This window comes from Canis lupus, chromosome 20, assembly GCF_003254725.2.
Source record: "Canis lupus dingo isolate Sandy chromosome 20, ASM325472v2, whole genome shotgun sequence".
Classification (NCBI taxonomy): domain Eukaryota; kingdom Metazoa; phylum Chordata; class Mammalia; order Carnivora; family Canidae; genus Canis; species Canis lupus.
Window position 1 is genome coordinate 38,234,697 of NC_064262.1, and position 25,469 is coordinate 38,260,165.

The window sequence follows — 25,469 nt, forward strand, 5'->3', positions numbered from 1 at the left end:
TGTGCCACACACACTCTCTTTTGACGTAATCCCACTGGTAATCCCACTTCTAGGAATTTATCTTTTAGACATATCCACATGATTATGACCTGTTGCTGTTAAGGGGGGGGGGGCAGAGTGGGGCGGATAAAACAATCTAAATGTTCAAGGACAGGGAACTCGGTAATGCACTGTGTTATACCCATCTAATAGTGTCCTGTGCAAACCATCAATGAGGCACATCTAAAGAAATGATAAGGAACAAGCACTGAGATACACTAGTGAGTGAAAAAAATAAAAATAAACAGTATGGTATTGTCAGTTAGCATTTATTTTAAAAACATGGAGATGGGTGCCTGAGTGGCTCAGTTGGTTGAGCTTCTGACACTTGGTTTTGGCTTGGGTCAGGACCTCAAGGGTCATGGGATCAGGCCCCATGTTGGGCTCTTCACTCACCCCAGAGTCTACTTGTGAGTCTCTCTCCTCTCCATCTGCCCTTCCCCACCCCCACTCTCTCTCTCTCAAGTAAATATATAAATCTTTAAAGAAAATGGAGAAAAGAAAAAAAAAATGGAGAAAAGTTATGTATATATATTTAACACAGAGACTGACACACATACATAGAAGTGCACATACATTCCTGTATATGTATAATAGATCTCTGAAAAAAGCAAATGAGAAAAGCACCTCCAGAAAGGAGCAATAGATGGTTGGGGGCTTGTAGGGAGAAGAACTTACTTTTCACTTTACCTCTCTTACACCTTTTGTTGAATTGTGAACCATGTATACATTATTCAAAAAATAAACTAATTACATACCAAACAAAAACAAACAAAAAAATGCCATGTAGATCTATAGAAAGTAGAAGCCACTATACCTGAGGCAGCCATCCGACCATCTTCTGGGACCTTCGGTTTGCCAGTTGCCCGGACAGCAAAGATCCGCCCATCACTGGTGCGGATGTATGTCCCTAAGAAACAGGAGGAAAACTGCTAGGAGCAGACATGCAATCAGCCAACTTTGGGAAACTCTAGGCCTAGACACCATGGGTTGGGAAACAGCTATAAAATTAGGTCTCATACCCTCTCTCAAGGTCCCTAAGATAACAAGTGGAGCACTGAGCTATGGGCCTGAAATTATTCATTCATTCCACACAGCACGACTACCATGTCTGAGGTATTGTTCTAGACACTGAAGAGCACAAGACAGAAAAGGGCCCTGTCTCATGGGGCTCAGCCTCTAGAGGAGGAGAAAGACAAAGATGCCAGAAAATATCGGGAAAGGTTAACGCAACGGAGGAAATAAACAGGGTGCTGGGAGAAAGAGTAAGATGGCTGCCTTGGTTCTGGCCAAAGGACTCTGGCAAGGGTCTTCTTCTTGATCTGTGAGGAAGGAGCCTCATTGCCTCAACACTCTCTTCTCCCTTGGAATAATTCAAGACCAGCATTCTATTCCCATAGGACACTAACCTACCTTCTGTCTTTTGATCAATCTCCTGGAAGGTCAGAGGTCAGCAAACATTTTCTTAAAGGGCCAGTTAGTAAATATTTTTGCCTTTGTGGGCCATGAGGTTGCAACCACTCAACTCTGCTACCATAGCATGAAAACAGTTGGAGGTGGCTGTTCTCCAAAGATCTATCTTTATGGACTCTGAAATGTGAATTTCATATAATTTTCAGGTTCCACAAAATATTTGATTTTTTTCAACCAATTGAAAATGTATAACCCATGCTTAGCTCACAGGTACAGAAACAGGAGGCAGGCAGGATTTGGCCCATGGGCCATAGTTTGCTGACCTATGCTCTAGGCTAAGACAAGCCTAGTAAAGGGGCTGGGTATAATCTTCTCTTTATGTCATGTGCTTCATGGCATCTTTTTCCTGAGCCTAAAGGTACTTTGACCCAACAAGGCAAGGTCAAAATCTCCTTGATAAACAAAGAACCCCAAGGAGCCTCATACAGTAAAGGATGATATGAACAATAGGCTCAGATTGCATCCTGACAATGTCCAGTCCAAACTTCTAATTCCAGCAATCTCATCTCCCTCTGTAAGGAGGCCAGAAGCAGTGGACTTTTAAAATTACCACACTCAAGGGGTGTCTGAGTGGCACAGTTGGTTAAGCATCCAAGCTTGGTTTTGGCTTAGGTCATGATCTCGGGATTGTGGAATCAAGCCCTGCACTGGGCTTCACATTCAGCACAGAGTCTGCCAAGGACTCTTTCCCCCTCTCCCTCTGTTCCTCCCCATCCCTCTCTAAAATAAATAAATAAATCTTAAATTGCCACACTCAAAATATCTGTCATGCAACCCACATATACTAATTCATCTACTCAATGCATTTCCTAGTTGGAGACCTCAACTCTACTCTGAGCAAGTGGGTAAGGGGACACAATAACATATATGTTCACTTATAATCCATTCCACAGCTCTTTCTCTCCACTTTTGGAATCCCTGTGTGTAGTTTAAATGCCAAGTATTAAGCTTTCGATGGCCAAGGCATCCATCTTGATTGAATAAACAAATTGCACCTGTATGACACAGCTTCTAACTAAAGAACTAGATAAGGAAATAGGCTGTCCTCACCAAGTTCCCCTTGCAGAGAGCCCAGAGTAACCCAGAAAGCTTAACCTTGAATGGACCCTGCTTTTCCCTTCCCATGCCCTAATTTCTGCTCTTATGTTTTAAATTCATCAACAAAAGTAAACTCCAAGACACTAACCATCCCAACACCTGGACTCTAGTAAAGACGCAAGTCTCCTTTCTCTCTCTCTCTCTACCTATGACCTCACTGTGTGGCCCTGGAATGCTGTATGCCCTCCAGGATCTGTGAGTAATAAACCTTGTTTTTTCAAAGTTCACTGGTGGTTGTTGCTAAGGTACATCTTGCAATCATAGTAAGAACCACAAGTGCCAATTCAGCCATGACACTGGCTCTGGTAAATGTCTGTGGGGGCTTGCCACAATTAGTATACCAACAGGCGAGTCATGAGGTGCTTTTAGCTAAGAATATCATTATCAATAGGCTGAGACTGACACAAAACACAGTTGTCTATCCAAACCCATCGCAACATTCTCCAAAAAAACAATGGCGAAATGCACGGGCCCTAAGTCTCTTCTTTTAAGCCACTAACAAGTCTCTTTTGGGCCTGCTCCAACTCTGCTAAGCTCTTAAAATTGTCTTTTTCTCATGCTTCTTCCACATGTGACACTCTTATAGGATAATCCCTAACCTCCCTCTAACTCAAGCCATATATATTTCTTCTGCTTCCTAGCTCCACACTCTGAACCAAAGGTAAAGGATGGGCATCTTGCTCAGGCTCTCACCTTTTGTCCCACGGATGATGTGGATGCTCTCACCAGCATTAATTCTTGCCTGCACATCTGTGGAGCTGTTGAGTCCAGGAATAACAATATCTAGTGAAGAGAAAGACCTCATATTTAGATTACTTGATTGAGAGGGCAAGAAGATGCTAAGTCTCCATCCTCCCCTGTTCCTTAGTAGCTTCCCTAAAACCTCTCAGTGGAGTGGAGGTCTGAACCAAGGAGGATGAAGCAAGCAGGACTTCTTCTCACAGTTGTCTAACAGAGAATACTAGGAAAATGAGAAACTTTTTAGAAACCCAATCATCTTTCTGATCAATTTCCTTTGATTTAATTAAAAATTCATAGAGTTTTAGTTTGGAAAAGGTTCTAGATCAGGTGGTTTGTTTGTTTTCCTCCTCCCTAAGCTATCTGCATCCATCTGCTCCACATCTCTTTAGACTCCAAAAGTGGCCTCATCTTCTTCCTTGCTGGTATTACTTCACACCTAACTAAAAAATAAAAAGTATGTTCAAGAATCAGCAGAGAAGTAGGATCACAAGGGGTTCCCTTTTTATTTTTACCCATTTCACAAATATTTTACAATAGACATGCATTATTTTCATACTCAGAAAAATCAAGATATTTTTATTAAAATTTATATGCCATAAATATTTCTAGATAATAAGATGAAACACAGCTCCAAGAAATGCTTTCCTTCCCAATTACCCTGAATCACAGAACCAATCGCAGGGACAGACTGATTGCCAGCCTCCTACCACAGGCCCACCATGCTCAACCCATATCACTCACAAAGAAAGAAGCAAGTGGCATTCACGTATTCTAATTAAGTAGGGAGTTTGATGTTGTCCTTTATACACAGCTAACCCTACAGTTAGACAGGACTCAATACATTCATACCTCTCTCAGACTAACCCTGTGTCCCAGTGATATTTCCACAACCTCTGAAGTGCTCAGAGTCTATCCCACATATCACATTTTAAAAAACCCTGTTCTGTTAAAATTCTTAAGATACTCCATCAGAATGCAAATTCCTCAAGATCAGGGACTATCTTCTCTATTTTTACCCACAGTGCCAATGCAGTAAGGCCTAGAATACAAAAGGTGTTTAATAAATACTTCCTGAACAAACAAAAAGGGACAGGCAGCCCCAGAAGAGGACCTAGGAATTCCCAACCTGTTGTGGTGACCACCTTCTGCACAAGGACCCCAGCGCGCTGCAGGTAGTTGATCGGGAAGTTCATAGCTGGATTTGTGCTAGAGGCAGAGCTTACACTGCCTCCCAGTGGGACATGCCGGGGCATCATGGGGATGGGGGTGGACTGCACAGGGCGAACACTGGCCACAGGCTTCTCATCACTCTTCAGTGTTGGCTGCCTATGAGAGAAGGACAAGCAAACTAATAAAGTTCAGCAGAACAGCCCTTACTTACCTTTCTGCAAAGGCTGCAGAGCTTCTCTAGATTCCCCCATTCTACAGCCTTACTTGCTGCTCAGAAGGATCAGAAGAATCTGCAGAGTAGGAGTAATTCAAAAGGAGACTAGAGGGGATCCCTGGGTGGCGCAGCGGTTTAGCGCCTGCCTTTGGCCCAGGGCGCGATCCTGGAGACCCGGGATCGAATCCCACGTCAGGCTCCCGGTGCATAGAGCCTGCTTCTCCCTCTGCCTGTGTCTCTGCCTCTCTCTCTCTCTCTCTCTGTGACTATTATAAATAAATTTAAAAAAATTAAAAAAAAACAAAAAACAAAAGGAGACTAGAGGTAGGACCAAGACCGAGTGCAAGTGAGGGATAAAGCCTCTCAGAGTCTAAGAAGAATCAGATGTTGGTGAATAATACCTTTATGGAGATGCAAGGTGACACCTGCTCCTCTAGAATTTGGACTGTCTACATACTTTAGGAATTAGTCCTTGGAGGGAAGTTAGGGAGAGGTAAAGATGCAATAAGGGAGAAAAAACTCTTAAGAACACAGTGCATTGCCAAGTTGAAGACAAATGGGTGAAACTTTCCCACTCACCCAAGGAAAAAGGGCCATGTGATGTCACACATTCAGGTTCTCTTGAGAGAGCATCTATCCAACTTCAACCATCTTTACTCTCTGGAATCTCAAGTTTCTTTTTTTTTCTTTTCTTTTTTTTTTTTTAAGATTTTATTTATTTATTTATTCATGAGAGACACAGAGAGAGGCAGAGACATAGGCAGAGGGAGAATCAGGCCCCTCGCAGGGAGCCCAATGTGGAGACTCATTCCAGGACCCCAGGATTATGACCTGAGCTGACAGCAGACACTCAACAGCTGAGCCACCCAGGCATCCCTGGAATATCAAGTTTCAATAAGTAATGCAGACATCTCTCTCTCCTCCACATTACCTTTCATTGGGCTCCTCCGGGGACCAGTGTCCAAAGTGGCCCTCTTAAGTCATCACCACCACAAAAGCAGCAGCAGCAGCCAAAAAGCTGTTCACAGAATCCAGGCTTCTAAATGGCACATGGCCATGGCCATCCTGAGCACTAGCTATGCATGTCTTAAGCCAGCATGCCAAAAATGCTATCCCATGGCGCTCCTCATTCTTTACCTTTTCAACTGGATTTGGTACCCTGAGAAAGCTATTCCTGATTCAAGATTTTTGAAATTAAGACCCTGTCTATAAGCATTCTGAAGTTTGTGCCTTTGGTCTTTAGTTTTGGGGGAGAACCTCCCTGGACTGGTATATTCTTCCTTACCTGACTGAAGAACATTGCTCTGAGGTTGCGATAGGCACCTTTGGGCAGCCCTCTGGGCCCTGTGGACTCCCACATTTCAAGATAGGCCAAACAGCACAGCTAACTCACCATTTCTGGGTCCCATTTCCTTAGTCTGCCCAGGGTGGCTTTGCAGGAGCTACAGGGCTCTCGTCAGAGGTCAGTGGGACTCTTCCCAGGATCCAAAGTCAGATCAGAGTAAAAGTCAGGGTAACAGGAACCTATTGTAAGCCCCCTACTCTGGAGGAGCTAAAGCGAGGAAACTGGGCCTGAAACGCTCTTCACGTACACCCAGACAGGAGGAGCAATCAGCAGGATCATAGTATGGCTTATCAAGTGCTATGAGAGGCTAGTGCCTCCCATAGGGCCAGAGCTGGGCCAAAAAAGAAGCTGACATTACCTCAGAGCCCAACCAATTTGTCACATCTTCCCCCCGCCCAACCCCCCCCCCCCCAAAATGGCTTTTCTTCCACTAGCTTTAGGTTTGGGCATTCCTGTTGTTACATGGGAAAGCCCAGAAAAGAGAACAAAAGGGGTGGAGGACAAAAAAGGAGAACATTCCCAGGCAACACAATCCTGGAAAATGACACAGAAATAAAGTCTGAAGGCTATGAAAGAGAATAATGTTTTTCTTCAAAGCATCTTGTACCAAAAAGCAGCAAATTTACTCACCAAATGTAAGAGTCTTTCATAAAATTTACACGGTTTCAGTTCTTTTACAATCTCATTTGTCATTTTTTAACACGTAATTTTCATAAGAAAAAAGTTTTAAATCGCTACCCTCAAATAAAAGAATCTTTAATTCAAGATAATAAAAAAGTCTTTTAGGGGATCCCTGGGTGGCGCAGCGGTTTGGTGCCTGCCTTTGGCCCAGAGCGCGATCCTGGAGACCCGGGATCGAATCCCACATTGGGCTCCTGGTGCATGCAGCCTGCTTCTCCCTCTGTCTCTGCCTCTCTCTCTCTCTCTCTCTCTCTCTATCAGAAATAAAAATTAAAAATAAAATAAAAAAGTCTTTTAACAAACCACTCAAAAATTAAAAAAATTAAAATAAACAAACCATTCAATCAGGTGGCTGATTCTGGTAAGGCCTATGAGGCACTTTGTCTTGAAATGAAAAAAAAAAAAGGACATAGATTAACAGTTTTGTAATGTCTTAGAAAGAGCAGAGCTCTCTCTTCACTCAGCAATTGGCTTCCATCACGTTAATACTCTGAACAGTTCTAGAAGTTGTTTCAAGAAAAGTATTTTTTTCTCAGGATCATGGCACAACCACAGAATAAAATCTCATTAAGAGCAGGAAAATTCCTTGACTATAATCTAAGACCCACAAAAGACCTGGCCTTCACCCTTGAACTTCACTGCTTAAGCAAGATCTAGGACCAAGGCACTATGGATATGAAGGCAGCTATGTGGAAGGGTTAGGCCTCTGTGTCTTAGGAAGCTGCACTTCTCCAGGAGTCCAGAAGGACTCTCCTAAGTCATAAGGCCAGTGGCTCACTCTTCCAGCCAGAGCCATTTAAAACACCAGGGCTGCTGAACTGCTTTGGCACCTCATCCAAGAGCAGAACCTGTCAGTTCACAAAAGGCAACGAGCATGTTGTAGGCTCTCCCTTTGTTTAAAAACAGAACCAATCAAAACGTTTGGGCTGACCCAGCAGCATATCTTCCTCCTCTTTCAGTGACTCACCAGTTTCTCTGACTGAAAGCAGGGATGCTGGTTAGGCTCTGGTCACTGGCGGGGTAATATTGCGCATATGATGGGCGGGTGTAGGGGACGGATGTGCGCTTATCTTCTTCATAGCTTTTCTTTGCTGCTTTTTTCTCAGCCTTGGTCAGCTTGTGATCCTTTCGATTAAGGAGCAATGACTCATGCTCAAAAGGCTCCTGGGGACACAGGAGGATGTTGATTTAATTACCAATCTTTGCGCCAACATGACTGATATACAATGAAGTTTCCTCTGAAAACAAAATAGGGCTGGCTATCTCCAACACCTGCAAAGAACCTGCTCACAGACACCCAGGCAGGTTTACCGTCTTTTTGACAAGAGTAGAATTCACGACTCTAACCCGGCCCCACCTTTACAAAACCCAAGTCTACTTTCTATATCAAAAGGATGTTAAAGTTCAGAGAATTAAGACTACATTTCTAGAATTTCCTCCCTTCTTTCTGCTAGGAAAAACTCACACTGGCCAAATTATTCCACATAGCTGAGCTGAGCACTCCCAGGACAAGACTGGGGTAGGAACAGGTGGCTGGGGGACTGCATGGGGCAAGGAGAAGAATCAGCTGAGTTCAAGTCCTCTGCATGGAACAAAACTTTAGTTTTGCCAGATAAGCCTCCCTCAGGGAGACTACTGTACCAGGAACTGCATGCAAGCCAGGTTCTGACCTTGGTGATGAGGTGAGGGTACTTCAGACAGGCAAGTTGCAGGACTGGCTCCTTGATCCCCTTTACATTCAAGGATGCTTGGGGAGCTGGCTCCTTCTCAACAAAGTGCAGTAGGTTCTCCACCTCCTTCCGGGTAAAGTTCAGCATTGGATTGAGATCATCTACCACCCGATCTAGAAGGGAGAAGACATGGAGAAAGTCAGTACATGGCAGAGAAGACTACAAAAGCATAGCTACAAAGGTTGGCAGAGAAGAGAGGTTGTTACTGGCATAATTATCACTAAAGCTAAAACTACCTCAGGCCATCCCATATTTAAAAGGTCTGAGGCTCTGGTGAAGTGGAAATATTATAAAAGAAACCTGCACACCTAGCTCAGCTCTTTTCATTATACCTGGCCTCAACAAGTTGAGTTCAAGTCCCTCTTAAAGCAATTATTTGAACTGGGATAAGATGTGAGGAACTGCTGATTTTCTGTGATTCAAACCTACATCTGTTCCCACTCAAGCCCCTCCTCTCCCACCACTCACATAATAAGGATAGTATTGAGCCTGAAGGATGCCCTACCTGACATGCCCTGCTTGGAAATCTGACGGTCATAGATCTTCTTTTCAAGGGTGAAATCAGCCACAAGGCGATAGATATGACAGGGCTTTTTCTGGCCATAACGGTATACCCGACATACTGCCTGGGCATCATGGCAAGGGTTCCAGGAAGCATCAAACACCACCACTCGGTTGGCACCGATCAGATTTACACCCAAGCACCCGGCCCTTTAAAACAGAAGCCAACAATCACAGAACTTTTAGTTTAAAAACAGTTTTAAAATTGGTTTTACTCTGTGATTCCTGCCCCAGTATTACCTCCTTTGTCCTAAGCACAACATACTGGAAGATTCTACTGTTCTGCTGATGAACAGTACATTCCTCAAGCACTGAAAAATATGCCCTGATAATCCAAAACAGAAGTGCCTACCAGCTCAGAAAGAAAACCCACTCACTCGGGAATCCCTGGGTGGCTCAGTGGTTTAGCACCTGCCTTTGGCCCAGAGCGTGATCCTGGAGTCCCGGGATCGAGTCCCACATCAGGCTCCCTGCAAGGAGCCTGCTTCTCCCTCTGCCTGTGTCTCTGCCTCTCTTTCTCTGTGTTTTTTCATGAATAAATAAATAAAAATCTTAAAAAAAAAAAAAAAAGAAAGAAAAAGAAAACCCACTCTCTACTCCTCTGTACTGGGAAAGGCTCCTGCATCCCGGCTCCAGAGCAATGTCACTCAAAGGGAGACATCTGTATCCAGATGTTTCTGGTGTGTTTAGTCTACCAGATAGGAAAATGACTATTTCATACCCATCAAGGGCATTGTAGTGGCAGAACAGAGCATAGCTTTCAAGCTGCTTGGCATGAGACAAATAATGCCACCAGCCTTTAATAGTTACATTACACTTTCTACTTTTTAAAGCACTTTGATGTTAATCCCATCATCTAAGAGAATATTTCTGAGAGTAGAGCTAATTATGCCCATTGTTAATGAAGTTCTCAAAGAACTTCATGACACTATCATGATCACCCTCCTGATACAACTTCCTTTTGGGATCCCCTGTGTGACCTCAAAAACAAGTCACACACCTGAGCAGATCTCTTCTCACAGAACTTGGATGAGCCTTTGGGTATCTGCCTATGTGACCAACTGCCCTGAACACAGCCCTCTGACCTCACCTCTCAGGATCCACTCACCTTGTGGACAGAAGGAATAGCCAGGTGGTGAGGTTGCTGGGATCATTGAACTGATTAATGAGCCGCTCCCTCTCAAAGGCAGGGGTGCTACCATCTAGCCCTAGGACAGAAGGAAAATCATAAGAAATGGACACATGAGGGCAGAGGTACACAGCAAAATCACTGGGAAAACGTGTTTTAAAAACAAAAACCAAATATACTACAATACTCAGATTCCACTCGCTTGGACATTTCATGGGTTTATGGTGAGACCCAGACATCTATGATTTAAAAATACCCCATGTGCAACAAGGATTATAAACCATGTTTCTCCCTTTAGTATTTTAGGTCAATTCCAAAGTTCCTAGACTTCAGAGTGCATAAGAATTATCCTAAATAGGGCAGCCTGGATGGCTCAGCGGTTTAGCGCCGCCTTTGGCCCAGGTTGTGGTCCTGGAGACCCGGGATAGAATCACAAGTCAGGCACCCTGCATGGAGCCTGCTTCTCCCTCTGCCTGTGTCTCTACCTCTCTCTCTTTCTCTGTGTCTCTCGTGAATAAATAAATGAAAATTTTAAAAATGCTTAAAAAAAAAAGAATTATCCTAAATAGGGAAGCTTGGTAAACATTGGCTCAGGGTGACCTCTCTGCTTCAGTCCTGTAAATCTTGGTGAGTGCAGAAGGACCAAGAGTTCTATTTTGATATGGATTATATCCCTCCATCAGGAATTTGTTAACAAACTCCTATGATTAAGGACTTGCTCTAAGGAGACATTAAAAGGAACAGATCTGGAACAGTGGAATGGGGTATATGGCTGAAAAGAGGGAAGCTCAAAGGAAGGAGAAAAAAGTAATCTTCAGTTTAGAGGAAGCATGAATAAGAGAAGAGGGGGCTTTGTCACCCCAGGGAAAAAAGAGAAAAGGGCGAAGCTAAAGAGATGAAACACCACATGGAGAACTGGATTGCTACTGCTATAGGAAGCCTTAAAGTGCCTGTATTAGAGGCTCAATCAGCACCCAATCGGAGTTCTCACAATTTCCAAGCACAGCTCAGCACTGACTCACACTTGGCAAGCCTGCAGTCAACAAAAGGCTGTGGGCTAGGTCCTGTGCTAGAGGTCTTCCTACAACCCCCTGCACCTCCATTCTCTAAATACTTCCTTTAGGCCAGTGCTTCTACAACAAGGGTGATTTCCTTGCCCTCCCCCTCTAGAGGAGACATTTGGTAATGTGTGAAGACATTTTTGGTTGTTAAAACTAGGTGGATATTAATACCATCTAATACCAGGATCCCTGGGTGGCGCAGTGGTTTAGCGCCTGCCTTTGGCCCAGGGCGCGATCCTGGAGACCTGGGATCGAATCCCACGTCGGGCTCCCGGTGCATGGAGCCTGCTTCTCCCTCTGCCTATGTCTCTGCCTCTCTTTCTCTCTCTCTCTCTCTCTCTCTCTATCTCTCTCTCTCTCTCTGTGACTATCATAAATAATAAATAAATAAATAAATAAATAAATAAATAAATAAATAAATAAATAAAGAAAAAAAATACCATCTAATACCAGGGACGCTGTTAAACATCCTACGATGCACAGGACCACCCGCCTAAAAAGAACTATTTGGCCCAAAGTCAATATGCAGACAGTAAGTACCTGAGGTTAATATCTCTCAACTTTTGCTTTTCATTACCACCCTCTTAAGGAGCCTTTTTATACATTTTTTTTTACCAATCAACATGCCCTTCATGAAATTTTAAGTATCACAGATAAACTGCCTATGTTTATTTATTACATGCCCATTTGTGCCCTATACTTTTGAAAAGTTAAAAAAAAATTTGTCCCCTCAAGAACTAATTTTTACCCCTTTAGGGACACGATCTCCCCTATAGAGAATGCATGATCTGGGCTTATTTACCTTCACTCTGCTTCTTCTTCCTAGAATGACCTTTGGGCCACACTAACTCTATATATTTAAGTTCTGCCCATATTTGCAAGTCTACTGCAAGTTCCACCTCCTCTTCAAGGAAGCTTTCTCCAACCATCCTCCCCGCAATGATTCTGTTTTCCTTAGAAACTGTTAGGGCGCTTGACCAGTACTACTCTGCATTTGTCTTAGAGTTGTCAAATGAAGACAAGGCTTATGCTTTCTACTTCTTTCTCTGCTCTCCCCCTATCTCACCCAAGCTCCTCAGCCTCCAGAATAATCCCTCACACACAGCAGCTTGTTCTCAGTGTCTCTCTGCTCCTTGGCTACTCCAGATACTCCTATGCAATTGATGGAGAATGGAGTAGAAGACAAAAAGGCAGAGAAGGAAAGGGAATCCTTAAGCAGAACCTGCCAAGACTCTAGAAACAAAGCAGCAATGAACTCACGGAAGTAGCTGACGTTTCGAACCCACTTCTGTACTCCTTGCCCATCAGCACCAGGTAGACAGGGCACTTCTCGTTTCCCTAGGAACTCCTCGATGAGAGCCAAGGTGGAAAGGCTCTGGCTGGAAGGGACAACATTTGGTTCAGAAGGCTCCCAGACCCAAGGGAATCTTGTTCCCCAATGGGCTCATAATCATGTGCAGCCTTCTGACAGTAGGAGCTACTAGAACCTGGCCCCTTGAGGGATAACCCCACAAAGAACCCCCAAGGGTATTCTCCCTAGCTCATAATGGGAGCAAAGTCATCCACACATTTATTATCACCACTTCACTACATATGTTACCCTATTACTTCCTCAGTTGAAAAATTCTGGGGTTTAGCTCAAGGCATAGTAACAAATAGCATCATTAAAAACCAACATTGCATGAATATACATTAGATGTAATTATAGGCCACAATCAATATTATCTGTCTCACTAAGGAGACAGAATTATTTGGCTGCTTTCAAAAGTTATACAGAGAGAGAGGCAGTCTTGTATATGTTAAGTGATAACATAAAACCAGTGGAACACTAGACTGTCCCCTAGTTAGAATCACTGCTGTCCTCTCAAAGTGTGTCACACATGGAAATCCTTACTCTGGGAGGCTCCCATTAGCTCTTGTTGGAGCATTATTTAGTCAGAACAACAACAAAAATCAATCAACTCTATGTCTATTTCCCTGAGGAGTCAGGCCTTGATGGACATCAAAGTTCTGGCCAGACTGAGAATGTGACTCTGGAACAAACTGTATTATTTATTTGGCCTTATAAACAAAGTATATGTAAGTTCCACACCCAACACTGGGCTTGAACTCATGAGCCTGAAAGCAAGAACTGCATGTTCTACCAACTGAGCCAGTCAGGTGCCCCCCCACAAAATCTATTTAGTTAAAAAAAAATAAACGTTGGGTAAGGACTGAAGCAGATTAGACCACAAGTCAGCAAATGTTCTCTGTAAAGGGCCAGATAGTAAATATTTTTAGGATTTGCAGACTATACACAGTCTGTCAAATATTCTTCTTTTAAAAACACTTAAAAATGTTTTTTAACATTTTTAAGTGTTTTTAAGAAAACATTTAAGTTTTCTTCTTTTTAAAAACACTTAAAAAATGTAAAAGCTAGGGGTGCCTGGGTGGCTCAGTTGGTTGAACGTTCGACTCTTGATTTCAACTCAGGTCATCATCTCAGGGTCGTGAGATCCAGTCCTATGTTGAGTCTGCTTGTCTCTCCCTCCTCCTCTGGATCCCCCCACTCAGCTTGCTTATAAGCACTATCTATCTATCTATCTATCTATCTATCTATTAATCAATCTTTTAAAAACAAATGTAAAAACTAGCTCTATCAATCAATCTTTTAAAAATAAATGTAAAAACTAGCTCTCAGGCAGGCCATAGGCCAGATCTGACCTGGGCCATAATTTAAAGAATTAGACTATGACCTCCGATGTCAGCCTAGTGTTTTATTTTTTATTTTTTTATTTTTTTCAGCCCAGGGTTTTAAATTGTTCTCTGCAGAGAAACCACATTGGGTAAAATAAGAAAACTCCAAGAAAGAGATGAAATGTAAGAAGGTCCTCACAAAAAGCACTGGGCTGAAGAGGCATGAAGGAAAAAAAGTGGGGGAGCTGTGGTGACCCAAGATGGTCTCACTCTGCAGGGGCTGTGTCACTCTTCTACAGAGACACAGTGTCATAGGGGAATTTCTCTTTCTACCTGAACACAAGAATCTTGTCCCCAAGCTTCACACTTTCCTCAATCAGGTGGAAAAGCAGTACCATCTTAGGAGAGTTCTCTAAGACCCCAGTCTGGTAATTAGTCAAAAGGTCCTTAGCCTGTAAGACAAAAATGAGGCAGCTTAGAGCAGGTCCATGACAGAACACTAGAAATAAAATTCACCTTTCCCAAGCAGAGGCTCATGGGCAACCTTTATAGTTCCCTGCAGAGACCTTGGTAGTATAGTACACTGTGCAGCCCCCACCATTTCCCCACATAGAATTTGTACCATCCCTTCTCAGCAGTGGTTTATGGGCACAGAAGGATCTGCTTGACTCACCCATTCATATGTAACAATGTTGTTGCCTCTCTCCTGGAAAGGGTTGAAACCAACCCCCTGTAGGAACTTGCTGTTGGTTGCCTCTCCCATCGAGGAGGCCAAGGTGCTGTCTTCCCCCTTGCCTTTTGTTCCCTGGGATGGGCAGCGGGCACTAGTCCCCGCTGAGCCAAGCTCTTCCACATCTAGGTCCTGCTCATTGGCCAGACTCTCCTTCTGAAGGGCTTCATATAGCACATCCGGGTGATTCCAGATCTGAGGTTCAAGTTAAAGGAGAAATGGCACAGGGCAGAGAACAATCTAAGGGTATCCAGGAAGCCTGGAAACATGCACTTGCTCAAACACACACCTCCCATAGCATAGTGTCACACCAAAAATCAAAGTATCTCCAACCCCCTCATATCCAAAGAGCCTACACATTCATTTTAACTAACCAGCTGTGACCATTGTAATGTGAGTGAAAGAGTTCATACCAGTGGGCATGCCCATGTTTGGTACATAATCAGAAAGGCTATGTCAAAGCCTTGCATTCTTATTTAAATAAGAATAATAATGTTCCTGATTTGCTGTGTGGCTATAGCCAACGACTACATGAAACTATGAAATAAGACTAATCTCTCCCTATGGACAAATGTATCTGACTTACAGATGACCAACCAGAAGTCATTTCAAGGACTACTCCTGGTAGGAGTTGAGAATTCGTGGGGTACAGGGGGCTGGGGGAATGGGCGGGTGGGGGGACAGGAAGGGCATGTTGGCTCAAACACTATGTCTGCTCTAGCTTTCTGGCTCTGGTCTAGGACTGTGGCTACAAAACAAACAAACAAACAAACAAACAAACAAACAAACAAACAAACAATTTGAAATCCCATCTGTCCCCTGACATACACCTTCAGCTGACTTATTAAAGCAATGGTCAATTGGGAATAATAACCAACAAGTCAGCTGAGAGCTGTCAAAGAAACAAGCCCCTCATTAGGCAACAGGGAGCACATACTAAAGATAAGTCAGGGTTTATCCACCTGTTCATGAAGCTTGGTGCTGAAGATACCTGGGCCCTGCTCTCCCCAAAACCATCTCAAGCATTACGAGGATGAATGATATCTCAATCTCATTAAACACAGAATCAAACAGAAGGTACCCCAATAACTTGTCTAAGCTATATATTTCTTGAATCTTGATTACATTAACAATCATAAACTGCCCCACAATGTTCTTCCATTACCCCATTTTTCCAAGGGAAAAAATTGGTGAGAAAGGAAGTGGTTTCTCAAATTTTGTACAAATTGTACAAATGAATTGCACAACCTCAAGAAACACCATTTATATCCTCGGCTATGAGTGGCACCCCCAGGAATTGTGCAGCACACATTGGCACACCTCTCTTTGGGCTCCCCTGTTCCCTGATGCAGCCAACCGGGGAAGTAGCCCCTCTCATTTTATTCTTCCTTTATCAAGGACTCCCAGTAGGAAGAACTCCCTTGGGACTGTGTGCATCCTTCATCTGTGTGTCAGTATTCCCTGAGGCCTCAACACACCTTGCAGCACACGCAGAAAGCCTTGAGGGGGTTCAGCCCCAGCCAGCCACTGCTACCACAGTCTCGGAAGCGGTCCATAAACTGTGTGTACAAATCTCGCTGGATCTTCGAGAGCCGCACCAGGATTACATTTTCTTCCTTGGCAGGGAGATGAATCTTCAGCACAGTGTGGCCTCTCCTACAAAGGTAGAGATCAGAATTGTCAAGCCTGTGTGGCCAGGAGAGGTCAGTGCAGGAAAACAAGAGAACCTTGCATTTCTGCCATACCTCCTCTTGATCTCACCGTTCACAGCAGCCTTGCAATAATGAGAACTGGTTTAGCGACCATCAGAAGAATCACATTTTAAGACTAAGAATTAAAGCAAAGAGGATAGGGTGGCAGAGACTGGGAACTTCAGATTGGTACCTGGATCCAGGGCTATTTCTTTAAGCTTTCTGCACACATGCCATCTTAACAAGCAAAAATAAGGGGATTGCTTTAGACTATCCTAACTACATCTACCAAGATGCTGAAATGGGTGAGGCCATGCCCCTGAGAACCAGCACTTGTATGCTTTTGCCAAGTCAGCAGAAGGCTAGCTCTCTTTTGCTTTTCAGTAAGTAAGGCAGGTATCCCTGGAAACTTCAAAGATTAACTTCTGAGGGAAGCACTTCTAAGCCAAACTTTCAGAGGACTGAAACAGTGGCTATCCATCATCTGTGTGCTATTCACGAAAAGCTACTCACTAAAAAGAAAGTTTTACTATCACCCACTAGGAATGGACCCTCCTGCTGTAACAGCTCCCCTTTGGGACAGCTTTGCATGCCCATTACACCAAGGTCTCCCTGAGGGTTCAAAACACAGGGCCCTAAGGATGGCTCACCTTTGCACAAAGCCTTCTAGGAGGCTGTGCAATACGTGGCTCCGGTAACGCATTAGGCGAACATCCTGAGGCGTGCTGTCAATACACTGTCCATTCAGAATGGGGCGTTCAAACATGTTGCTGAACTCCTGCCGGGTGCCAAGGAAGTCTGGGCGCACAAAGTCCACCATGCACCAGTACTCAATGAGGTTGTTCTGCAGGGGGTACCCGGTCAGCACCACCCGACGGCGAGAGCGAATGTTCTTCAGGGCCTGCGAGGTGCTGGCCTGGCAGTTTTTGATGCGGTGTCCCTCGTCACAAATCACCACATCAGGGCCAGGGCGGCATAAGGCCTTCTCAAACTCTAGGGAGGGAAGAGGATCCGGAGTCAGAGGGTGAGAGGGCCTGCTCTTAGTCAACAATATGAGAAGTAGGGGTGCACCCTGGAGGAGACAGAAGAAATGAAGGAAGCAGGAAAGCAAGAGTCAGCCCCCATTAGTGAAAGGGAGCCAGCCATCCAGGCTCCTGTGCATTTGGTGTGACATATTAACCTGGACTATTGACTCTTGCAGTAAGTATCTTTTCCTTTCCTTATTTTTTTTTCTTTTAGGCTAAAAGTAAAACACCTTGCATTCCTAGGGCTTATACCAACTGGTGGCAGAGAGTGTGACTTTACAAAGTACCAGACTAGGATTAAAAACGAGTCTGGGTGAGACTGATGGGAATCATCCAGACATTGAGGTGGCTCTCACCCTTGTCAGCGTCTTGGCACCATCTATGGACTGGCTGGTGGGGAGCTAGCTAAAGGACAAAGTCTTCCTGGAGTTACCTGCCAGAATTTGCCATTGCTAAATGGCAAATTCATCCCAGCACTACCAAAGAAGCAAACCTAGAACATAATCTACAGATGAAGAGACCCCTATAAAATGAAACAGCTTCTGAACTTAAAACAAACTTTTTTCCCAAATGGGCAAAAAACCCTTAGAAGAGGGAACAGAACTAGAACTATGAGAGGAATGGCTTTCAGTAAAAAAACTGGGTTAATTCTTTTATAAATTCATAATATTATCACTGCTCTGTATGCCAGTGATATAAATCTTTTATAAATATTTTCTTTTTTTTTTTTTTTAAAGATTTATTTATTTATTCATTCAGAGAGAGCGAGAGAGAGGCAGAGACACAGGCAGAGGGAGAAGCAGGCTCCATGCAGGAAGCCCGATGTGGGACTCGATCCCGGGTCTCCAGGATCACACCCCGGGCTGCAGGCGGCGCTAAACCGCTGCGCCACTGGGGCTGCCTATAAATATTTTCTTATTGCTATTCCAGAACACCTCTAGGACGAAGTGAGGTGAACGGTCACTCTCCCAACTGCTCTGTGAGAGAAACAGGGCCAGATGGGCAGAGGAGTCTCCCTGAGACAGCCTGTATGTGGCCCACCCAGAATTCCATAGCAGGCAAGGAGAGCAGTACCTTCTCAAAGCCACTGGAGGTCATTCCACCTATCTTAGGGGTCAGGATTTCTGGTTCATGACAATACAACTCACATCAATAATCTCCATATCTGACTTGGTGCTACTGCAGACACTATTTCTTTTTTCCTGAAATACCACCCCCAAGAGTATCCAGGGATAGGCTGCCTACCTCTCCGAAACTCCTGCTGTCGATCTTCCTCATCTAGATCAATGATGACCGGGTGAGAACGTTTCTTGGTTTTCTTCGATCTACCTGTGGCAAAGGATTTCTTCAGGGTGAGGAGTCTGTACATTTCGTAACCCATCAGCAGCACCCCACCCTCTGACACCCAATCAGCCATCACTTTAGCACGAGCTGCCATTGTCCTGCAAGAGTGAACAGAGAAAAAATTACTGCTTCCACTGGTCCCTAGGAAGAATTGCTCACAATCAGAGCTATGATGATGGACATTCAGTGGCAGCATCACAGTGGCCGGCCAGCTGCCCCTGGACTTTCCCAGCATCTCAGAGATGTTCATCACACTGAGGACGGACTGGTTGGCTGATGACAGTTAAATAGTAGAAAAACAGAAATACAATGGCACAAGGCAAACAAAAGTGACAACTCCTGGGACACCTGGGTGGCTCGGTCAGTTAAGTGTCTGACCCTTGATTTTGGCTCAGGTCACAGTGTTGTGCTCAATCCACACCCAGCACAGAGCCTGCTTAAGATTTCTCTCTCTCCCTCTCCCTCAGCCCCACCTCTTTGTCTCTTAAAGAAAAAGTGACAACTCCCTTAGATATACATGCATGGCTATAATTCTACATTTGAGAGAAAGAATTTCAAGTTATTCCCATAATAAATACAAGGTAAAAGCAAGGACAATATTCCACATTTTACCTGTCCAGGCCCTAGTGAGTAAAGAACCAAGGATAAGCAGTAAATGAGAAAAAGTAGCAAAGCCCAGATGACACTCAGCACAGTTCCTCTACTCCTAAACAACTGAGCCCTGACTGTAATTCATTAACTGCATGTGGACTAACAGTCCTGAAATCTAAGAAAAAAGAGCAGGTGATCAAACCATTTAGGGGGCCACTCACAGTTTTCCCATTTTGATGTATGTGACCAAACATCACAAAAGGCAGCCTCTGCAGAAAACAAAGTCTATCTTCTCAATTATCCATGCCAGTAAGGGGAAAGGATAGCATGGATAGCTAGCTTGAACCAAGAAACAGTTTTAGAGTTTTGGAAATCAAGTTGAATTTATGGAATGGAAATATAAATAATTTTATTTAAATCTAAAACAAAAGCTTGTACTTTTCAAAGCTGGAAGTTGTACCATTAAAGGTCAACTATAGATAAGTGCTGAAAAGAGACTGCTGATTATGCTTCTAAGAAAGAGAAATGTAAAAGGTGAAAAGTTAGAAGGTGGACAGTTTTATTTCATCATGTTGAATTCTATTACTATCCACATGGGAAAATAAGACGATGTATGCATATTTTTCAGAATATAAAAGCATCTTTAAGCAGAATGTAAGAAATTTCCCAGGCTACCCAACTCTGACTTTACTGAAAAGCTAGGTAGGGAAAAAAATGAGTAAGGGGGGAGGCGGGGCAGGACACATTGAGAAACCAAAAGAATCTAGGAAGGCAGGATTCAAATGCAAATAGACTCCCTTAATATCCAGACCCAGGGAAGAAGTTTAAAAGGAAAGGGCAAAGCGGAAGGTAGGCCACCTACTTGTGCTCATCATTCAAGATGTGAACTTTAAAGAAACGAGGCTGGACTTCTTCAGGCTTGTTGTCAGCTGGAAGGGCTTCAGGAGCTGGAAGCCACATGTTGAACTCTGCCAGCCAATTCTGAAGAGTATTAACCTGTCAGATAGCCAAGTCCAGAAAGATGGTTTTAAGAAATAAGCTCAAAACAAAAACAAAACAACAAACAAACAAACGAGCAAAAAGAAACAAGCTCAAAGCTGGGCTCATTGAGCTTTTCAGTACCCAGCAAGGCATTAACTCAGACCTCCTCTGGGGCTGACTAAACAATGCCTTCCCCAACTCTTACCGGCACAATGGCAAGGACAGTTTTGGCTGGCGTGTGGCGGAAGAGGACGTCAATGAAGGAGATCACTTGCAAAGTTTTCCCCAGACCCATGCTGTGGGCCAGAATACAGCCAAAACCACTACTGGTCTTAAACCTCTCAAGAGATTCAACCAGGTTATCATACAGGAACCGGATCCCACCAATCTAACAAAGGACAAACACAGACAATAGTTAAAGGAGCTGGCAAAGACCAGGGCTCTAGTTTTATTCATTTTGGAATTAGTCAGAATTAAGTAAATGAGCAGGCACCACAGCAGACAGTTGGTATGGACAGCTACAGAAGTTTCCTGTACCCTGACTAGTCTATAGGCTGGTGACAATTTTCTTGGAGAAAACACAGAAAATCATTCACCTGGTAAAATGGCCCATATAAGGCGAAAATCTGCAGTACCAAATTCTTGACAGGGCCTCTCACTCAGCCCTTGGTTCTTACCTTAAGAGAGTAACTACTAATGGAGTAACTACTCCATTAGGAGTAGTTCTTATTAAGGGTTGTTATGTTAAGTCATCTCTATCTTCATGGAACTTCCACTCATTGGTCTGGGTTCAGGGCTCTGGGTCAATACAAACTACTCTGCCCCCTCCTATCAGAAAGTCCCTCAGACTCCTGACTCTTGGATCTCTTCTGGAACGACTTCCAGAATCAAAGCAATTTCCTAATCAAAGCACTGCCCTCTAGATAGCATCTTAATCAGTCTTGCAGATCTCACAGAAGGAAGCTCAAGATCATCAAACCAAGAGATCCAGCACCTCCTACACAATAGGGCATCTAAGGCTTGCCCTTCCCATTCATCAGAAATCCTGAAGCATCAACTGTTAGGAGGAAGGATCAGGCCTTTCCAATAGCTGCTTGAGGTACCAAACAAGTATTTCATAGACTGTGGTGCTAAAAACTACCAGCAGGTGATGCCCTCAGCAAGGAAGCTGAAAGGAAACAGAGGAGAGTCCAGATCTGCTGTACCTGATGAGGTTTCACTGCCCTTGCCAACTGCGGGGCCAGGAAGACATTCTCCTCCTCTGGAGGGTGGTTCAGGTTGACGAGGACCCGCCCCAGAGCATCACGCTGGTTTAAGATGTCATTCACATGGGTGCCACCCTTCTCCTCTTCCTCATCCTCCTCACTGACAGACTCACTGCTGTCTACAATGTGCAGAGTGTCCTCCTCTCCAGAGCTCAGTTCAATCACCTCTGAGACAGCCAACAAAACAAAAACAAAAACCCAGGGAGCAGAGATAATTTATTGCCCATCATTAAAGCATTATAGCATGGAAATAAAGTTAGAATTTGTCATCACTTGTAAAATTTTAAGTTTTATTATTTCTCTCTTCCAACTTCAAATTAAGATAAGATAAGGGAAAACTCTACATTTACAAGGAGACTCAGGGACATTTGTTATGGTCAGACCCCAAACCAAATGGAGAAGGACTAATTTTTATTCAGAGGTACAGCCAATTACTCGGGGTGAACATTGAGTAAGGAGAAAGTAGAGGTACCTCTGGCTCAACCTTACCATCTCTACTGCTTTTTTCATCCTCACTGCCACTGCTGCTGTCCAAACAAATGACTTCCTGGGCCAGCACCCGAGGAGGCAGCTGGGGACCATCGCTTGCTCTTAAGACAATTTCCTCTAGGGAAGGAAAGATGGAAAGGAATGTGACAACCACATTTAGCTCAAACCCATCTCCCCAAATGATTCATCAGTTTCTTTCTTTGTTGCTTTCAAGGGGACTGAGGAGAGAATTAGAGGGGGGTGTCTCAATCCCCTTCTGTCCCCCTAACTTCCCTTGTCTTTACTAGTTCTCACCTCTGAGTGTCCACCTGACCACTAGAAGAGATCCTAATCCCTTGGCAGGTTATGATCCAAAATTATGGGAGAAAAAAAATCTAAATAATAGGTCAATCTGAGGAGTATATTTTTTTAAAAAAACCACTTATTATCATTATTGCTTTATTTTGTTTTTTTTTTTTAAAGTAAAGTCTATGCCCAATGTGGGGCTTGAACTCACAACCCTGAGATCAGGAGTCACATGTTTTACCCACTAAGCCAGCCGGGGGCCCCTGAGGGGTACATTTTTATTCACTTAACTTTTTAGATGTTTCTGATCATTTGCTCCTAGAAAACTGAATGACTGAGAGGCCATGGTCTTAATTCCCACGGTTTTATTTCAGATCTGCCCTTCACCACTGTGTGTCCAAGGCCTCTTCTCCCTACACTGCAGGGCCTCTCCCACTGCCTCCACTGCCCCTGGCTTACCGGGAAGGAACTCCAGGGGAACTGTAGGAATGGGAGCTGCATAATCCTTCCTCTGCTGCTCCAGGCGTTTCCTTCTTTCCAACTCTTCCTGTTGTGCTGCTTTGGTAACCGGCTCCAATTGATCCTCCCGGAGCAGCTTTCTAAATATTACAATAAGAGTGAGCATTTGGGTTGGTTTACTTGAGATTTGGGCAACATAATGTCAAACTAAAGAGCTCACTGCTGAGCTCAGAAGTCTGAGGCAAGAGAAAGAGAAGCTCCATCAGTCCCCACACATCCATGCAATAGGCAAGGTTTAAAAAAAAAAAAAAAAAGGACTTCAAGGCTCAGGTGATTCTGGGCCAACATTTTTTCCATATTATTTAACTTCCTGAGACATGCCACTGAAGTTTCATCTTTTTTTTTTTTTTTTAAGATTTTATCTATTTATTCATGAGAGAGAGAGAGAGAGGAAGAGAGACAGGCAGAGGGAGAAGCAGAGGGAGAAGCAGGCTCCATGCAGGAAGCCTGATGTGGGACTCAATCCCAGTAATCCAGGACCACTCCCTGGGCCAAAGGCAGGCACCAAACCACTGAGCCACTCAGGGATTCCCCCCTGAAGGTTCATCTCTGCACATAACAGATCCAAGAACAAAACAGAGCAATTCGTGATTCATAAAATAGAAAAACAATATTTAAAATAGAGTTGTTATATGGGAAAGTAGGATTATAGATGATTCTGCATCTTTATTTCCTAAATTTTAAGTAATGTTTTTAAGCTATCATTATGATTTAAAAAAAAATGAAAGTAGGAGGAGAAAAAGATCTCGGTGATCTCCTTTCAATAGCAAAAAGGGTTATGTGGCAGAAGGAAGAGCTGTGAGAGATTTGGACAGTTAAGGAAGCTCACATCTGCCACTCACTTAGGTCAAGGAAAAAGCCCTACTTTGGACCAGACAATTCCTACCAAACGAAGGTGAGCTCTAAGAAAATGAGGATTCAACTTATCTCCTCCTGTTTTTGTTGTTTTGTTTTGTTTTTATTAAGATTTTATGTATTTATTCATGAGAGACACTGAGAGAGGTAGAGACAGGCAGAGGGAGAAGCAGGCTTCCATGCAGAGAGCCCAATGAGGGACTCAATCCTGGAACTCTAAGATCATGCCCTGAGCCAAAGGCAGATGCTCAACCACTGAGCCACCTAGGCATCCCTATCTCCTCCTGTTTTGAAACATAAGGGAAAAATAAAGGAAAAAACAGAGTCCAACCAGAGTTCCCTATCATCTTTAGGCTGCCCCCAGAGCCTCCAGAGAGTAAGAGACTCCCCAGCACAGCTTGAGCGTCCACCACAATTACCCATAACCTCTCACAGCATGAGGTTGTCCTGAGCTGCATCTCTCTATAAATCAGGAACACAGATTACACCTTTCTTCTTTGATAAAGGGACTCTCTTGCTCAAACCAGTCCTGCTACTGACAGCCTTCAAATGAAAGTAATGCCTCTATTCCTTCCCTTCTCCTCTTATCCTGAGCACAGCTCACCGTATGTTTCTCCTCATATGGGAGGGCTTCTGAGCTCTCTTCTTTTTGGGGTCCTCGGAGGCTAGGCTCTTGCCTTGGTGGCGCCTAAGCTGCTCTGAAGGCTCAGACTGAGATGAGGTAGTTGAAGTGCACCGTGGTGGCCGCTGCCCATCTTCGTCCAGCTGGGCACACTCAGTGCCACACATGTCTTCCAGGGATGGGTCTGAAAAGACAAAGAGAGAAAGGTGCCAGGGACTGAACTTTACAGGGAGAAAAATTGGTTTGTTTTTTTTTTTTAATTTTTATTTATTTATGATAGTCACACAGAGAGAGAGAGAGGCAGAGACACAGGCAGAGGGAGAAGCAGGCTCCATGCACCGGGAGCCTGACGTGGGATTCGATCCCGGATCTCCAGGATCGCGCCCTGGGCCAAAGGCAGGCGCCAAACCGCTGCGCCACCCAGGGATCCCGAAAAATTGGTTTTGATGCCAGGCAAACCTGAGTTCAAATCTCAACTCAGCAACTTATTAGCTGGTAAGCTAGGGCAAATGACTTAAAGCTCTTTGAATCTCAGTGGGCTGATCTATAAAATGAGAGGAGTGATGTATACATTTCAGAGTTGTTACTGAGAACTAAATAGTGTGCATGTCTAGAACCACGCTGCTCCAGAGTAGGCTCACAACAAATGATAGCCATCATGCTTGCTTTAATTTAGCACTCTGCTCAGAGTGAGGAAGCTTCATGGCCTCAGAATGCTTTGAAAGGGGCAGTAGATTCCAAATTCAGCTCACACTCATTTGTGTCTCATCTGCCAACAAGAGAAATATCCCTCCTTTCAGGGTCCTAAAGCGTTCATTCCTTCTTTTTTTTTTTTTTTTTTAAGATTTTATGTATTTATTCATGAGACACACAGAGAGAAACAGAGACATAGGCAGAGGAGAAGCAGGCTCCCTGCAGGGAGCCCAATGCAGGACTTGATCCGGGGATCACCACTTGAGTCAAAGGCAGATGCTCAGCCACTGAGCCACCCAGGTGCCCCGCATTCACTCCTTCAATTCACTGGCCATTTAATGACAGCCTACAACATGCCAAACACTGTTTCAAGATGCTTCAAGGGATGTTTAGAAGACCTCTTCCTTGTAAGAAGTTTGTTTTCTAGAGATAATAAGGCAAGATGTGCTAACCACCACAGG

General features: G+C 44.0%; 1 protein-coding gene across 8 annotated transcripts in view; it reads right to left on the reverse strand.

Moving 5' to 3' along the window:
• RAD54L2 (RAD54 like 2) overlaps window positions 1–25,469 on the reverse strand; it is a 126,148-nt gene that overhangs the window by 6,757 nt on the left and 93,922 nt on the right. For all 8 annotated transcript variants that reach the window (XM_025456021.3, XM_035702443.2, XM_025456022.3 and 5 more), the window contains 19 exons: window positions 24,298–24,499; window positions 22,779–22,918; window positions 22,035–22,151; window positions 21,486–21,712; window positions 20,486–20,668; window positions 20,162–20,295; window positions 18,610–18,806; window positions 16,990–17,332; window positions 16,127–16,304; window positions 14,592–14,843; window positions 14,252–14,370; window positions 12,503–12,621; window positions 10,161–10,260; window positions 8,997–9,202; window positions 8,432–8,604; window positions 7,729–7,925; window positions 4,478–4,677; window positions 3,304–3,393; window positions 857–949 (listed from right to left, as the gene is read on the reverse strand). In XM_025456021.3, the coding sequence (XP_025311806.1) occupies window positions 857–949; window positions 3,304–3,393; window positions 4,478–4,677; window positions 7,729–7,925; window positions 8,432–8,604; window positions 8,997–9,202; window positions 10,161–10,260; window positions 12,503–12,621; window positions 14,252–14,370; window positions 14,592–14,843; window positions 16,127–16,304; window positions 16,990–17,332; window positions 18,610–18,806; window positions 20,162–20,295; window positions 20,486–20,668; window positions 21,486–21,712; window positions 22,035–22,151; window positions 22,779–22,918; window positions 24,298–24,499 (3,270 nt within the window). The remainder of the gene's footprint in view (window positions 1–856; window positions 950–3,303; window positions 3,394–4,477; window positions 4,678–7,728; window positions 7,926–8,431; window positions 8,605–8,996; window positions 9,203–10,160; window positions 10,261–12,502; window positions 12,622–14,251; window positions 14,371–14,591; window positions 14,844–16,126; window positions 16,305–16,989; window positions 17,333–18,609; window positions 18,807–20,161; window positions 20,296–20,485; window positions 20,669–21,485; window positions 21,713–22,034; window positions 22,152–22,778; window positions 22,919–24,297; window positions 24,500–25,469) is intronic.